The sequence below is a fragment of the Podarcis raffonei genome, chromosome 1 (assembly GCF_027172205.1).
Source record: "Podarcis raffonei isolate rPodRaf1 chromosome 1, rPodRaf1.pri, whole genome shotgun sequence".
Classification (NCBI taxonomy): Eukaryota; Metazoa; Chordata; class Lepidosauria; order Squamata; family Lacertidae; genus Podarcis; species Podarcis raffonei.
Window position 1 is genome coordinate 103,568,243 of NC_070602.1, and position 14,575 is coordinate 103,582,817.

A 14,575-nucleotide genomic window follows, 5' to 3' on the forward strand; every position below is an offset into this window, starting at 1 on the left:
GGGGGCACTTTAAAAAGAAAGAAAGAAAATAGAACAGAACACGAGGTTTTTGCAAACAAATACGAGACTAGGAAAATGAAGGCACTAAGTTTGAAGAGGGCAACCCCAGCGATGAATTGATTTTGTCTCTGTAAGCCATCTTGGGCCCCATATTGGAAGAAAGGAGGAACATAAGTCAGGGTACTTAATACATAAATACCAAATACATCCAAGTCATAAGTCTCTGAAGGCTTGGCACTTGTGAGAGAGGTGTCATTTACGGATAACTCTGTGTGGTTCATACAGACATGGAGCAACATCAAATCCATGATGCCAAAGCATCTCCTGTTGAGAAAGTGTTTGAAGGGAGTGAATGTATTTATGCCACTGGTTCATTTTCTTTGAATGTGAGATCACTTACAGTACTTATTTACTCTTTGCCTTAGATCAGGGGTTGTCAGCCTGGTCCCTACCTCCCAGTAGTGGGTGTTTCAAGATTCTAGGTGGGCGGTCGGGGGTGTCTACAGCACAAGCTGAATCCTCCTTCCATCAAGCACTGGTGAGCGGTAAGGAAATTTTACCATCAAGAAAAATGCGTTAGTGGGCAGTAGGTATAAAAAGGTTGACTACCCTGCCTTAGATAAATGCAAATATTCTTGAAATAAAACCCTCTGAGGGTGAAATATGTTTGCACACTTAGCAGGCGGCCAGACCTATAGAACATATCAAATATGCAAAAGATTCTGCTGTATCTATGAGAAACTGAATTCAATAAAACTTGCTTCCACTTACACTTTTTTTTTAGCATAGCTGTGTAACTTTTTTTTTAAAGCTTATTACAGATAACAACCAAAGATGGACACCAGGGACTTGTTTTGCAACTTGGAACAAGGAAGGTAAACTGTGTGTGTTTTGTCTATGTTAATGGATCATTGGTCCTATCATAGAAATTAGCAGCCAAGTCCACTATAAAGCATCCATTCAAAACTTTTATTTAATTATGTTATGGAATCAAACATGTTCATTTTAATGAAAGAAAAGGCAAGCAGCTAAATCAAGATGGATTCCATTACTGTTCAAAACCTGAAACAGATATACTGATTTAATTAATGGTGGGGAGATGAACACTGTAATCTTCTCTGACTTTAATAAATGCAATAGTGACTTGTGATATATATATATATATATAAAATTACGACAGCTTCTCTCGTTTTGCCTCTAGCAAGAACAATTACATTATATCAGATAAATAGCAAAACGTTCCTTCCTTAAAAAATAACATATGCCATTTTGCTTTCTGCGGGATTATCTTGATGTGGGTAGTTGCAGGTGCTTTCCGAGGCAGAGTAATTGGTAACTTTGCTTTAACAAATATTTATCTTGCTGGCAGGGTTCTCAATTATGAATGAAAGCCTAGTTCAAAGGTATTGCTTGAAGTTGTAGTGCGAGAGGGTGTGGAATTCATACAAGGATGTGATTGGCATTGCAGACTCATGAACAAGAATGAAGCATTGTATTGTGTGATTCATAGCACTTTTACTACATCTCTCACGTTCGCTGCCAAGAAAATGTGGGCTTTTCTTAGGAAAGTGGTCAGATGCTAATGCTTTTTAATTGCATACGTGTCATTTTGGTCCTGATGCGGAGACATGACACCACTCATGCCTATTCCCGAGAAACACACACGTCTCCCGTAGCAAAAAAAAAAAAAAAAAGGATTTGCAGATGGTACCAAGAGTTACAAAGCCACACATGCTATCAGTAACACACACTATCAGTAACTGTTACAATAGTAATGCGTGCTGGAAAAATCATGCTCATTTTGCACCTGCTTTCAAAGAGAAGGGAAAGCCATATTTCATTAAAGTCAAACACAAGGAGGTGAACAAAAGAACAAAGCCTCATTGGTGAGTTATATCTTGCCCAAGAGTGTATGTGTGCTTGAATAGCAGGCCTTCTGAGGATAACATCACCAGGGGTCAAATTCTAACTCAAGAGGAAAGTAGACCCAAGGGTGTAGTGCAGGGGGGGGGCAGTAGGACCATGGCCCCTTGTGCACAATTTTGAGGGGTGTGAATCAACCCCCCCACATGATGGTGACCCCAGCACAACCTGGCACAGTGCTTGGGAGCATTGGGAGGGGGGATTTTCCCACCAGGGACCATGTTGTTTGGCCGGGCTCCCCTCTGCACAGCTGAATAGGAGGTGCGGTGTGGCCCAGTGGAGAGGTTGCTCTGGTGGTGAGGGCTGGCATAGCGGGTCTCATTCACCCTCAGTGCCTCACGTCCTGGTGTGTGCCCCTCACCCCAGGCACTAGCACCCATGCTATGCTGCTGGTGGGACCCCCCCCCCCATCTGCATACATGGTGCTTTCCATAGAACAGGTTTAATGGGGTTATGTGTGTGTGGATTTCCGCCCCCCCCCCCCCGGAGTAGATGCTTAAAATATTGCAAGTTTAGTGCATACATATAAATATGGTGGTCACATAAAGAATCACACTCAAGGAGACACAGACATTTGAAAGATGTGTACACCAGTATGAAACGTGTCTAAACAGGCCAGGGACCTGGTGATGAAGTGGGGGTTTCTGCCAATGTTTTTTCTCTTGTTAAGTGTGACATTGCCTTAATTTGTAGTTTACTTTGGAAACCACTGGCCACCTGTGTCTTTTTTGACCGTGAAATAACACCTGTCTCTGAAATCAGGTACAATATGTGCAGCACTTTCATATATATATGTATGTATATGTATATGTATTTGTTGTTGTTTAGTCGTTTAGTCGTGTCCGACTCTTTGTGACCCCATGGACCAGAGCACACCAGGCACTCCTGTCTTCCACTGCCTCCCGCAGTTTGGTCAAACTCATGCTGGTAGCTTCGAGAACACTGTCCAACCATCTCATCCTCTGTCGTCCCCTTCTCCTTGTGCCCTCAATCTTTCCAAAGATCAGGGTCTTTTCCAGGGAGTCTTCTCTTCTCATGAGGTGGCGAAAATATTGGAGCCTCAGCTTCACAATCTGTCATATATATATAAATTGTATACATATTTGTGGTGCCTTAAACGTTAACAAGTTTATTATGGCATAAGCCATAATACAATTTAGTAACAATAAGCATATATTAGGGTTGCCATAATATAAACACATTTCCAGGACACGTCCTCTTTCTCCCGGGTAGAGTTGTCATAGCAATCCATAGAAGTCGGCAAATGTATCCTCATCTTTAAAATATGGCAACCCTATTCAGACTAGCCAACATGGTGTAGTGGTTAAGAGCAGTGGACTCATCCGTCGCCATGGGCAATGCGGGGAGCATGGTGAACCGGGTTTGCTTCCCCGCTCCTCCACATGCAGCTGCTGGGTGACCTTGGGCCAGTCACACTTCTTTGAAGTCTCTCAGCCTCACTCACCTCACAGAGTGTTTGTTGTGGGGGAGGAAGGGAAAGAAGATTGTGAGCTGCTTTGAGACTCTTTAAGGAGACAGACTTGTGTGATACTGCAAATGTATAAACACATGTGGTTTAAAATATAGGGCTGTAGAATTATAGAATTGTAGAGTTGGAAGGAACAACAAGAGTCATCTAGTCCAACCCCCTATAATGCAGGAATTTTTTTTTGCCCAACATGGATCTCAAACCCACAACCCTGAGATTAAGAATCTCATGTTCTAGTGAGGAGCCATCCCAATCAACTCACTTTTACTCCGAGCAGACCCACTGAAATCAGTAGCCATGGTTGAAGCACATTCATTTCAACGAATGTAAAATTTACTTAAATGTCTGAATGGCAGGCAAATTATGTTATGGGTTAAATTCATACTTTGCAAAAAATTCTTTTGACGGGGCGCACGCTCTGTGTGAATGGTAGATCCTTCCCCGCCGTCACACTAGGCATCCTTTGTTCAGTGAATGCAAAACAAATGTCTCCACCCTCTCCCTGAGGATTTCCCAAGTTTCTTTTTTCATCCATTGAAGTTCTCTTTACCGGATCCCCGCGAGCCGGGCATGTCCGTGCATGAGGAACAACCTGCGAGGACTACGCTTCCCAGCTTTCCCCGGGGCCGGGGGCGGGGATCGGCTCCGTAGGAGGCGGCTGCAGAAAGGGGGCTTTGTGCTGAGCTGCGCGCTCGTCTGTCTGTCTGGCTCGTTCGTCGGCGGCTGCTGCTGCTGCTGTTCTGCCGACCTGCGCTTTGTGGGCGCTGCGCTCGCTTGCCGCGGTCGAGAGGCGCCGGCGGGGCTCCCGGAGCAGCGGACCTCTCCGCCGGAGGAGCCATGCTGCTTCCCTCAGGCGGGACCGCTCGGAGTGGAAACTGTGCAACATGCAGCAGCTGAGAGCCCGGCTGGCGGCTCGCACCTCTCGGAGAAAAGGATTGCGCCGGGGAGGCGGAGAAGGCAGCAGGAGAGCATGAGGAGAGAAGACTAGGGAGAGAGAGAGACAGACAGATCCGGGCGGCTCGCCTTGCTGTAGCTTTGATTTATTTTATTTTTACCTCAGTTTTGTTGGGGGAGGCGGCGGCGGCGGCTTGGGTTGGGGAGGGGGTCCGCTCGCCGCTTTCCTTGGGGGTGGGCGGGGAAGGAATAACGGAGCGGCGCCGTCGTGGGAGCCGAGAGCCGGCGGCAGCAGCCTCGCCTGGCGTGGCCTGCCTGTGAGAGAGCGGCGGACGGAGCTCCCCCGGCCCCGTCGCCGTCGCCATGGGCAATGCGGGGAGCATGGACTCTCAGCAGACGGACTTCAGGGCGCACAGTGTGCCGCTCAAGCTGCCCATGCCCGAGCCCGCGGAACTGGAGGAGAGGTTCGCCGTCGTGCTGGTGAGTGTGGACGGAGCCCCTTCTTCTTCTTCTCTGACCCCCTAATGGAGACGGAAAGAGATGAGGAGGTGGTGGTGGTAGTAGAGGAGGGGGCTTTTCTCGACCCACCCCCTTCCTCGTCCTCCCTCCTCGTTAAAAGGGGACCAAAAAAAAAGGTGTGGAAATCCTCTATCCCGTGTGGAGATGGCTCAACTGCGCTTCTCTTCTCCACACGCACGCACACCCCCCTCGAGGGGGGAAATGGGTCGCTCGGAGTTGGGCGGTGGGCGCCCAAGTGCCTGTGGAGCAGCTGATCCATTGTTTGGAAAGGGGGAGCGGGGCAAGGGGCGGCAGGCGGAGCGGCTCTGCGGGCGAGTGAGGGAGAGAGTGAGGGGGCGTGAAGAGGAGGAGGGAGGAGAAAGAAAGAAGTGAATGGGCTTCGCTCGCTCTCTCGCACGCCCGGCCTTCCCCGTTCCTCAAAGCGGCGAGCGATCGTTTTCCGCCTCCCCCTCCTGCTCCTTCCCCGGTGAAGGGGAAGATGCGACCCCCGGTCTGCTTTTGCAAACTGTGTGATCCCGGAGAGAGCGAAAGTTATTGCGGTGCAGCAGGCGGCCATTCGCAGTTGCTGCTTCTGCTCCTAAAGAAAGGTCCCCGTCTCGTTTGCAAGGGGAGGTTGGGGAGAGGGAGAGAACCAGTCGGGAAACCTGGACAGGGGAAGAGAGGGGGAAAGGCCGTCCTTTCCCGGTCAAAGTTGGGAAAACCCGCACGTTTTGTTGCTGTGGACTGCTTGTTTGGCTGTGAAATCGGAGAAAACATGTCGTTTCCCGCGGCTGGGGGGCTTTTGCAGCCGGATCTGATAAAATGCACTTTCGGTGGGAAGTGAAGTCCCATTGATTTCGGCTAATTTGATTCGCGAGGAAACGTGCGTCAAGGTCGCAACTTTTACTTAAGCCAATGGGGCGCTTTGGGGCGCTGGGAGCGATTAAGTCTTGGCCCGTCCTTTGCCTTTTATTTCTCTTAATGGTTTAATAGAAGCCGCCTCACGGCAGCTGAGTTTCCACAGCAAGTTGCAAACCTTTTCCGTGAGATGAAGAGGGCGCGCCCCCCTCCTCTCTTTTGCTTCAGACTGGCTTTGGGACTTTTAATTCCACTTTATGCACTGTAAAGGAGCTGGAGGGTGATCTTTTTCTCAGAAATATGAATTGATGGTGCCAGGTAAACGTGTAAAATTCTGACCTTTACATTATTATTATTATTATTATTTATTTTAAACCTATGTTTGGCATAATGGTTTCTAAGCATCATTTCCCTTCCCTTAAGTGCTGAAGCAGAGCTTGGTATTTCATACAAAATCAAGGCAATCAACTTTTCAGTGCTGGTTTCTGTCTGTGGATTTGACTTTGCAAAACAAAAATTCTGCAGGCTATGACCATGAATATTTAGCAATCCAGCAGCTATCAGTCAAAAGTGATTGTGCATACAGTGATTAAAAGGAGGAAGTGCTCATAGTCTTGAAGTAACCCCGAAAGTTCTCTTAAATTGCTTTGGGAGTAAGTTTGCACATTTTAAAGAAGTAAGGATTTCTCCTTTCAAGCGCTGTGGAAGTTTGCAGAGGGTTCAGGAAGCACGTGCTTTGCTACCATCATCATTCTTGTTTCTTTACCTTTGGCATAATTTATGCTGGAGCTCAGCCACTGTAGCAGTGACTTGGGTGTGTGAAATCTGAGTTCACATCCAGCCAGAAGCAATGATGTGGCTCAAAGGAAGCAGACAGGAATACATTTTCTTTTTGTCTGTACTTGTACCACTCTTACTTTTGCAATTGCATCCTGCTAGATGGAGCCTTAAGTAATAAAACACTTTTTTTAAAAAAGGTGGCAATTAAACATGCAAGAGAAGTAATTATTTTTTTCAGGGGGAGCAGTGGTGAGATCATTTCAGTTATGTCAGGTGCTTTGACCTGCTTGAAAAGTAATCTTCCCCCTTCAAACACACACTTTCCTACCACCTCTATCTGTTCTTGTACTAGAACAGGGGTTGGCAAGGCTTACCGGCCATGGAGATTGTCTGTGGGCTGGACCAGCGCAGCATGATGCCGGAAATTGCGTCTGCGCATGTCCGTGGCGCCGGAAATCACTTATGCGCATGCCCAGACCCCGAAAACCACGCCTGTGCAGAAGTGATTTTCGGCATCTGGGCATGTGCAGAAGTGATTTCCGGTATCTGAGCATGCACAGATGTAATTTCCGGTGCCGCTTGGTGAGTCCTGTGCCACGCCGTGCTGTGCCAGTTTAGCAAAGTGCATGGGGGACTTGCGGAGTGGGCGGCTCAGTTTGGGGATGGCTCGTGGGCCAATAAAATGGTCTTTGTGGGCCAGATCCGGCCCATGGACCGCACGTTGCCGACCTTGTACTAGAAGATCAAATAAGCCTTGATGCAGAAGTGGCTTCGCTTATTAATTCCTGAGTGCTGAAGAAAGTCATTGTGATATGTGATCTAGAACGCTTTCCCACTTACACATCTCTCCAGCAGTGTAGTTTTTGCCTGCCTCATCAATGTCCTCATGCTTGATTGTAGTGTCTTTGTAAATCTGGATCATCCCGATAGCAATATTCCTTCTAATATAGTGAACTTGGGTGACTGAGCGCTTGTTCATCATTAGGAAGTGAAACAGGGCCACCCAAAAACAAAACGGATCCATTTCATACTCCCTAGGTATAAATAAAATATTAGAAATTTTAAAAATGCTAATTTAATAATAATAATAATAATTATTATCACAACTGGCTGACATAGAAACTGTGAGCTTTCAGGAGGTATGCAATGCTGCTGAGAGTTGAAGACATCTGACGGCAGCCCTGTTTAGGGAAGTTTTTAATGTGTGACATTTTAATGTATTTTTAATCTTTGTTGGAAGCAGCCCAGAGTGGCTGGGGAAACCCAGCCAGATGGGCGGGGTACAAATAATATATTATTATTATTATTATTATTGTTATTATTATTAAGCCTAGACCGAAAGGGTCTTAAGGAACGACCTGGGCAAATTCGCAGTGTCAACTGTGGGTCACATTCACACCATTTAAAGTACTATGATACCACTTTAAACAGCCATGCCCCCCCCCCTGAATCTGGGAACTATAGTTTAAGGGTGCTGAGAGTTGTTAGGTCACCCCTATTTTCCCCAGAGAGTTACAGTTCCTAGAATGGTTTCATGATCCTCTTTCCAGGGAACTCTGGGAGATGTAGCTCTGTGAGATAAATAGTCGTCTTTTGACAACTTCTAAACAACATTTCACAGGACTCTTTGGGAGAAGCCGTGGCTGTTTAAAGTGGTGTGCAGCTTCTTTAAAGGCAGGTGGGGCCAAACAGACAATCCAGTCTAGTACAGTGGCACCTCAGGTTACATACGCTTCAGGTTAAAGACTCCGCTAACCCAGAAATAGTACTTCAGGTTAAGAACTTTGCTTCAGGATGAAAGCAGAAATCAGGCTCCGGCGGCACGGCAGCAGCAGCAGGCCCCATTAGCTAAAGTGGTGCTTCAGGTTAAGAACAGTTTCAGGTTAAGTACGGACCTCCAGAACGAATTAAGTACTTAACCCGAGGTACCACTGTATCCTGTTCTCACAGTGGCCATCTAGACGCCTGTGGGAAGCCCACAAGCATGAGTTGAGTTCAAGAGCACTCTCCACACTTGTGTTCTCCTGCAACTAGTGTTCAGAGGCACACTGCCTCCACCTATGCAAGGAAAGGGAAAAAGGCACATTTCTCCCTTTCCTGCTTGTAGAACTGCATTCTCCCTCTTGCTATATAGTTACCAAATGCCCAGCCCTCCAGCACTATGTAGCACAGCAGAAGGAGGACTGGAGGAGGGTGTGGGGAGAAGTATCCTGTATCCATTTCCCACTTTTGGAAATACTGAGGACTTTTTTATTTAAAAAATGCAGTTTGACTTTGGATATCTGGGGCTGATTTAAGTGCAAGGGGAGCTGACCCCTACACTGGAATTGCACCTGTTTTGGTTGAATGTAGGTAGAGATGTTTTCAAAGAGAAAACTCCAGGGAGTTAGTGGTAGGGCTCCAGTTGTTTTGAACAATATGAGATGAAGCTACTTATGGCTGAATAAATTCCACAATACTGTTCACACACCATGGTGCAAACACACACATAGAGGTCAGCAAGAATGCAGTATTTATGGTGAGTGCACTAATTCATCACAATATCATAAAACCAGTAGTGAATGCGGTGCTGAAACAATACAACTGTCTTTTCTGTGATGAAATTCATGGGGGAGGGCAGTGGATTCTCCAATTAAAGCTGATACCTGTTTTGATTATTTCTGATTAGACTCACTCAGATCATCACGCGAATAAGCCTGTTTGTGGAAGCACTGATACACCAAAACAGCTCATCAGCTTCCTTCCCCCAGATTCATTTCTCTAACCCACACCTCTCGCAACCGCCTTGCTGATAACAGATAACACTTCTTCAATCTACCTGGGGCATCTCCAGCGAGGTGATGCTACAGAATCTGTGCAAGTGATGATCGGCAGTAGGAACTGATCTATGCGCACACATTCCATAGCATTGCTGTCCTGTGGAAGAGACCTCCATGTTTGTGTCTTGGGACACATTGGTTTCACATGGTGCATATATCTAGAGCTACGTCTTGTTATTGAATAGAAGCATTGTGTAATCACTCTGTGTGATTGGTCACTGTGTGAACAGGATTCTGGCCTTTGGTTTGACCCAGCACAAGGACTCTAGCCCACCTCTTGATCTGAGGGCTTCTCCTTGACCTGTGCAACTCCTGCTCCACGTGGACATCAAACCAATACAGACAAACCAGGACAGCATTTACATGTGTTGCATCCCAAGGAAATAGATTCACAGGGACTGGGGTGTTGGGGAGAGGACAGAAGTTCAATGTGAAAGTCAAATGCCACTGTTGCCAGCTTGTTGGTTGGCCTGTTAACATGAATTAAGAAGTGCATTCCCTTGCTAAAATGGTTGGGTTGATCTGGATTTTCCCAGCAGAACTCTCCTTAGACAATGTCAGCTTTGTGGGTGAGCTTTAGAATGTTGAATAACCATGAAGCCATCCAGCAGCTTAATTCATTCGTGTTATGATTGAAATGTCAAAGCTCTGGTTGTGTTGGCAAGAAAGGCTGGAGGACCTAAAGTGAAAGCCAATGATAGTACTACCCCAGATTCACCAATTCAACTTGCGTTGATCTTTTGCTTTCCATATTTGTATCTCGGAGTGAGCATTAATGCACCCTTTTCCAAGAGATGTTGCCTGCATATTCCCCTGTTAATGACGCCTGCAGAATGCCTCTTTGTTTCTGGCTCATTTAAGATGTGTTTGAAGCCAGAAAGTAGCAGCAGCAGCACAATCCTGCTTTCTTCTTTTTATCATTACAGAATTTCTAAGCAGCCAGTGGAAGATGCCAACTGCTCCAAAATCTTTATTTCATTTGACAAATGGGTGCAAATTGGTAGCTGAGGTCTATCCCAGTTCTGTTCTGTTCTTTTTGTTTTGTTCTTTTAAATTATTGAGTTCTTTTTATTGTCAAATTCCAAATGTTTAATTTGGCCAGCTTCTGTACACTAGTTTTACTTTGATGAGCTCTTTTGATCTGGTTATTTTATTTTATCCTCTTAGCCATATTAAGACTTCTTTTTAATATGTTTTGATATTGGGCATCTGCGTATTGCCATCCTCAAGAGTGGCTATTAAGCCAAGGAGTGCATGTGGGACTTCATTTCAGCCAGATTTCATGAGGGGCTTAGCTCCGGAACATGTCTTCACCCCTAGGTCATGGAAAGTCATATCAAGAAGAGAATCTGCAGAGTGCTATTTCATCACCACCAAATGTCCTCAGCTAGCTCCAGGCATCTAGAACGAGAGCTTCTATTTCAGAGAGTGTGCCTTCCAGGCAAGTGTGAGCCTCGAAACCTGACATATCATTTTAGAAATTAATCGGTGAATACAGCAGACCTTGTCATGCATTTGGACAAATGCATGTAGACATGTGGTGGGGAGGGGCACACATGTGAGCCCCCTTCCCAGTGTCACTTTTGCGTCAGGTCCTCTTACGATCCTTGCATGTTGAGTGAGATGGTCTGAAGGTAGAGAATAGGGGTTAAGCAGAATTCTTAAGCAGAATGGGGAGGCGTCTAGGCACGTTCTCCCCAACTGGGTGCAGGAAAGGAGGCTGCACATGCTGGTCTGTTAGAGCAAATGGGGCACTGCCCCATTAACCTCAACCAGCCCCTCTCTGCCCGTCTTCTAGACTAACAATGAATCCAGGGGGTGACACTGCATGCCAGCGTCCCCTTCCTAAGACTCAGTGTTGCCCTTATAGAACTCTGCAGGGAGGAGAAGTATGGGGACGAAACTAGTATTAGGTGGCTTTGCCTGTCGTTGACTTTGGCTTCATCTCCTGTTGGTCTCCCTGCCATCCTCCCTACCAGTCCCAATGGGCAGCAGCCACCCCTGCATGCTGGGATGTTGGGGCCAGGGTTCTGTCTTTCGTTCCTCTCTGCTTACCACTTTAATCTCACATGTGTTCATCCCAAATGAAGTTTTAGGTTTTGAGATCCTGGATGCCTGCATAGGGCTGATACACCTAAGGAATGTGCAATGAGATATGTTTAGTCTGCATCTGGGTTGAGCAAAGTCTTGGCCAGACTTTATCTCATTGAAATCGGTGAGGTCTGTACACTTAACAGTGTGGTTTGTCCTCATAGATTACAACATGTCCTGTGCGTCAGAAATAAATATACGAAAAGTGGTGGCTTTGCATCAGGCATGTGTTACATGCAGCTCATAAAGTTAAGTAATGCCTACCAACTGTACAGGTTGGAGGGTCACAATTTCGCCTTCCTTTCTGAGACATTAGGTACAATCAGTGATACACTGAAGAACGCTGTTAAGCATGTGAGCCACATTGATTTCAGTATAAAATGTTTTAACTAAGGACTGCTTAGACTTCCAGTTTTCCATACTTGAGTGTTAAAACTATGAAGCGGGCATGGTTATGGGGTGTGTGTGAAAACACCCAGTTCATGCATGCTGTCAAAGGTCTGGATGCATGCCCTTCCATGCATAATACTGCATATTGCACATGGGCAATTCTCAATCATATGTGCAGCCAGAATCCCCAAGCATCATTGGACATTCTGTGGTTTTGTGTACTGTGTATCCTCCATCCCCTGTTTACATTTACAAGCTGAGAGTTGGGGGGAAAGGAATGTCTGAATTAGCCCTCACTTTCTCTAGTGTGTGTGTGCACAAAGAAAGTTATGTCTCGGTCCCCAAACGATAAAGCTTGTAGCCATCTTGTTCTGAGTCAGACCATTGGTTTATCTTGCTCTGAACTGTCCCCACTGACTTGTAGCAGCTCTGTAGGCTTTTTCAAGCAGGGGTCTCTCCCAGCCATACTTGGAGATGTCAGGGATTGAACATGGGACTTCTTGAGTGCGAAGCATCATCCCCTTCCAGTGAGACACGAGCCCTTCCCCAAAGGAGGAAAGAGTGAAGCTGCAGTGCTTCCAGCAGGATGGTCTTTTTCTGAGTCTTTGATAGCATTTCATGTTTATGGAGGACACATGGTCAGAAGCAGAGCTTCCATGGTGGAGGCTGCAGAAGGGATTGCTTCCTGATGAGCTGCCGCTGACATGATTTGATCATTGGCTCATGTTTTTGTGGTCATTCTAACACGAAACATCCCTTTACCCTTTAGCTGTGTGCAAATGATTTACTCTGTGTGTGGTTTAAGAGGATGTAGAACAGCACGTTTTTATCGTTATTTTGTAGTTTATGATGTGTGCGTCCACCACTTACCAAAAAAACCCCCAACCAACTAGGAAGGTAAAGCTCATGTTGTGCTTAGCTTCAGAAAGGAGCAGCAGGAAACAAGTTAGCTGATGGTTAAAAAGGAAAGTGGGATCCACAGCCTCCCCATATTGGCCTGTGGGTATTTTTTTACCCATTTCATCTTCTGCTCTCTTTCCGTCTGGGCAACATGTTCAGGGGAGCCACAAGGTAGCCCCCTGTTTGCTTGTAGGCTGCTCCATTGCCTCCTTTCCAACAGTTTACACCATCATGGTGGTTGTTGATGTGGTGTGTTAGGAAGAGGGACTGCTTTACTCCAGGGAGTTGGGTGCAAAACCTGCACCTTCCCACACGAATGCTTTAGTTCTCAGTAGGATTCAGGCTAGGGAAGAAGTGATAACCCAGGCAACTTGATCTGTGACCTAAGCCCAATTTGGGAGGGTGTGCGTGCCTAAGACAGCAGTTCTCAACCCGTGGGTCCCCAGATGTTGTTGGACCACAACTCCCATCATCCCTGAGTTCTGGGCTTGCTAGCTAGGGGTGATGGGAGTTGTAGTTCAACAACATCTGGGGACCCACAGGTTGAGAAAAGGCTGGCCTAAGACTAAGTCTTGCTTCCCAGCTCCCACAGTGTGCTGTCCCAGGTGCTGACACTGGACTACCGCTTGCTATTGCCATCCTACCAGAATTGCAAGCCATCAACTGCATCTGCTGGTGTTCCATAGCCTTGCCACAGTAGCTTCAGGAAGCAGGAGAGCACTGATACAACAGACCATAGAATTATAGAGTTGAAAGGGGGGGCCACAAGGGTCATCTTGTCCAACTCCCTGCCATGCAGGAATCTTTCACCCAACGTGGGGTTAAACCCACAACCCTTAAAGCCGCATGCTCTACCAACTGAGCTATCCATTAAGGCCATATGTGCCACCTGGTTTGTTTTCTGACCTGTTACTGGACTGTCCTTCCTCTAGAGCAGGATGGTGGTGAGGGAAAGCTGTTGGACTTACATTTCCAGCAGCCCCAGGCAGTATCGCCAATAGTCAGGGCTGATGGTAGTTGTACCCCAGTGACACCCAGAGTGTCACAGGTCCCCCACCCCTGATTTACAAGAACAGTGTTGTTGGACTTGGCCTCCTGCCTGCCCTACAAACCCCAGCTTGGCTCAGCACCTCTGCTTCTTGGTTATCTGCAGCCTTGCTAGCTTATGGGACCTGGCCTTGCCAGCAATGGTCTTCTGAATCCACGAGTCATATCAGTTCCATCCATTGAGGTGAGCCCCTCATGCTAAGGAGATCCAAAGCAAATAACACACACACAGCCTTTTGGCTTCCAACAGTATTTTCTAATTTATTTTAGGAAAATGAAACAGTCCTAATTTCTCTAGGCAGTGCTCTAAACTGCACACCTTGCATCAGTAAGCTTCTTAGCCTAATTCTCATGGACATTTGTAGGGATAACCAATGTGGTGTTTCCCCCCGCCCCCATTGTTGGGACTCCAGTTTCCATCATCCCTGACCCATAGGCCATGCTTGATAAGAGCCATAGTTCAACAACCTGCATAGCTCATTTGGTTAGAGTGTGGTGCTGATAATGCCAAGGTTGCAGGTTCAAACCCCATGTGAGGCAGCTGCATAGTCTTGCATTGCAGGGCTAGATGATCCTCAGGAGACATCCTTCCAACTCTTACAATTCTATGATTCTATCACCAAACATCCAGAAGGCACCACATGGTCTGTTTCTGATTTTTACAGCACCTGAAATAAAAGCTGCAGAACTTTGTGTTTGCTTGTGGACCACAGCTGTAAAATGACTTGGTAATATATGCATGAAGCACCGAAATAATGTTCAGATACATAGGATGTTGTGTGTGTGTGTGTGTGTATGAATATTTTGGTAGCATATTTCCATACCAGATAATTGGCTTAATTTATTGGGACTTTACTGATGAAGGTATGAACCCATTCTGTCAAGC

The 14,575-nt window shown here is 46.5% G+C and overlaps 1 protein-coding gene across 8 annotated transcripts in view; it reads left to right on the plus strand.

The window, feature by feature from the left end:
• The first annotated feature begins 4,085 nt into the window (after positions 1 to 4,085).
• FMNL2 (formin like 2) overlaps positions 4,086 to 14,575 on the plus strand; it is a 188,754-nt gene continuing 178,264 nt past the window's right edge. For 5 of the 8 annotated variants that reach the window (XM_053407047.1, XM_053407108.1, XM_053407068.1 and 2 more), the window contains exon 1: positions 4,087 to 4,786. In XM_053407047.1, the coding sequence (XP_053263022.1) occupies positions 4,670 to 4,786 (117 nt within the window). In that variant the 5' untranslated portion in view covers positions 4,087 to 4,669. Of the gene's footprint in view, positions 4,787 to 14,575 lie in introns of all 8 variants that reach the window. The other 3 variants (XM_053407094.1, XM_053407078.1, XM_053407086.1) reach the window with 2 other exon arrangements.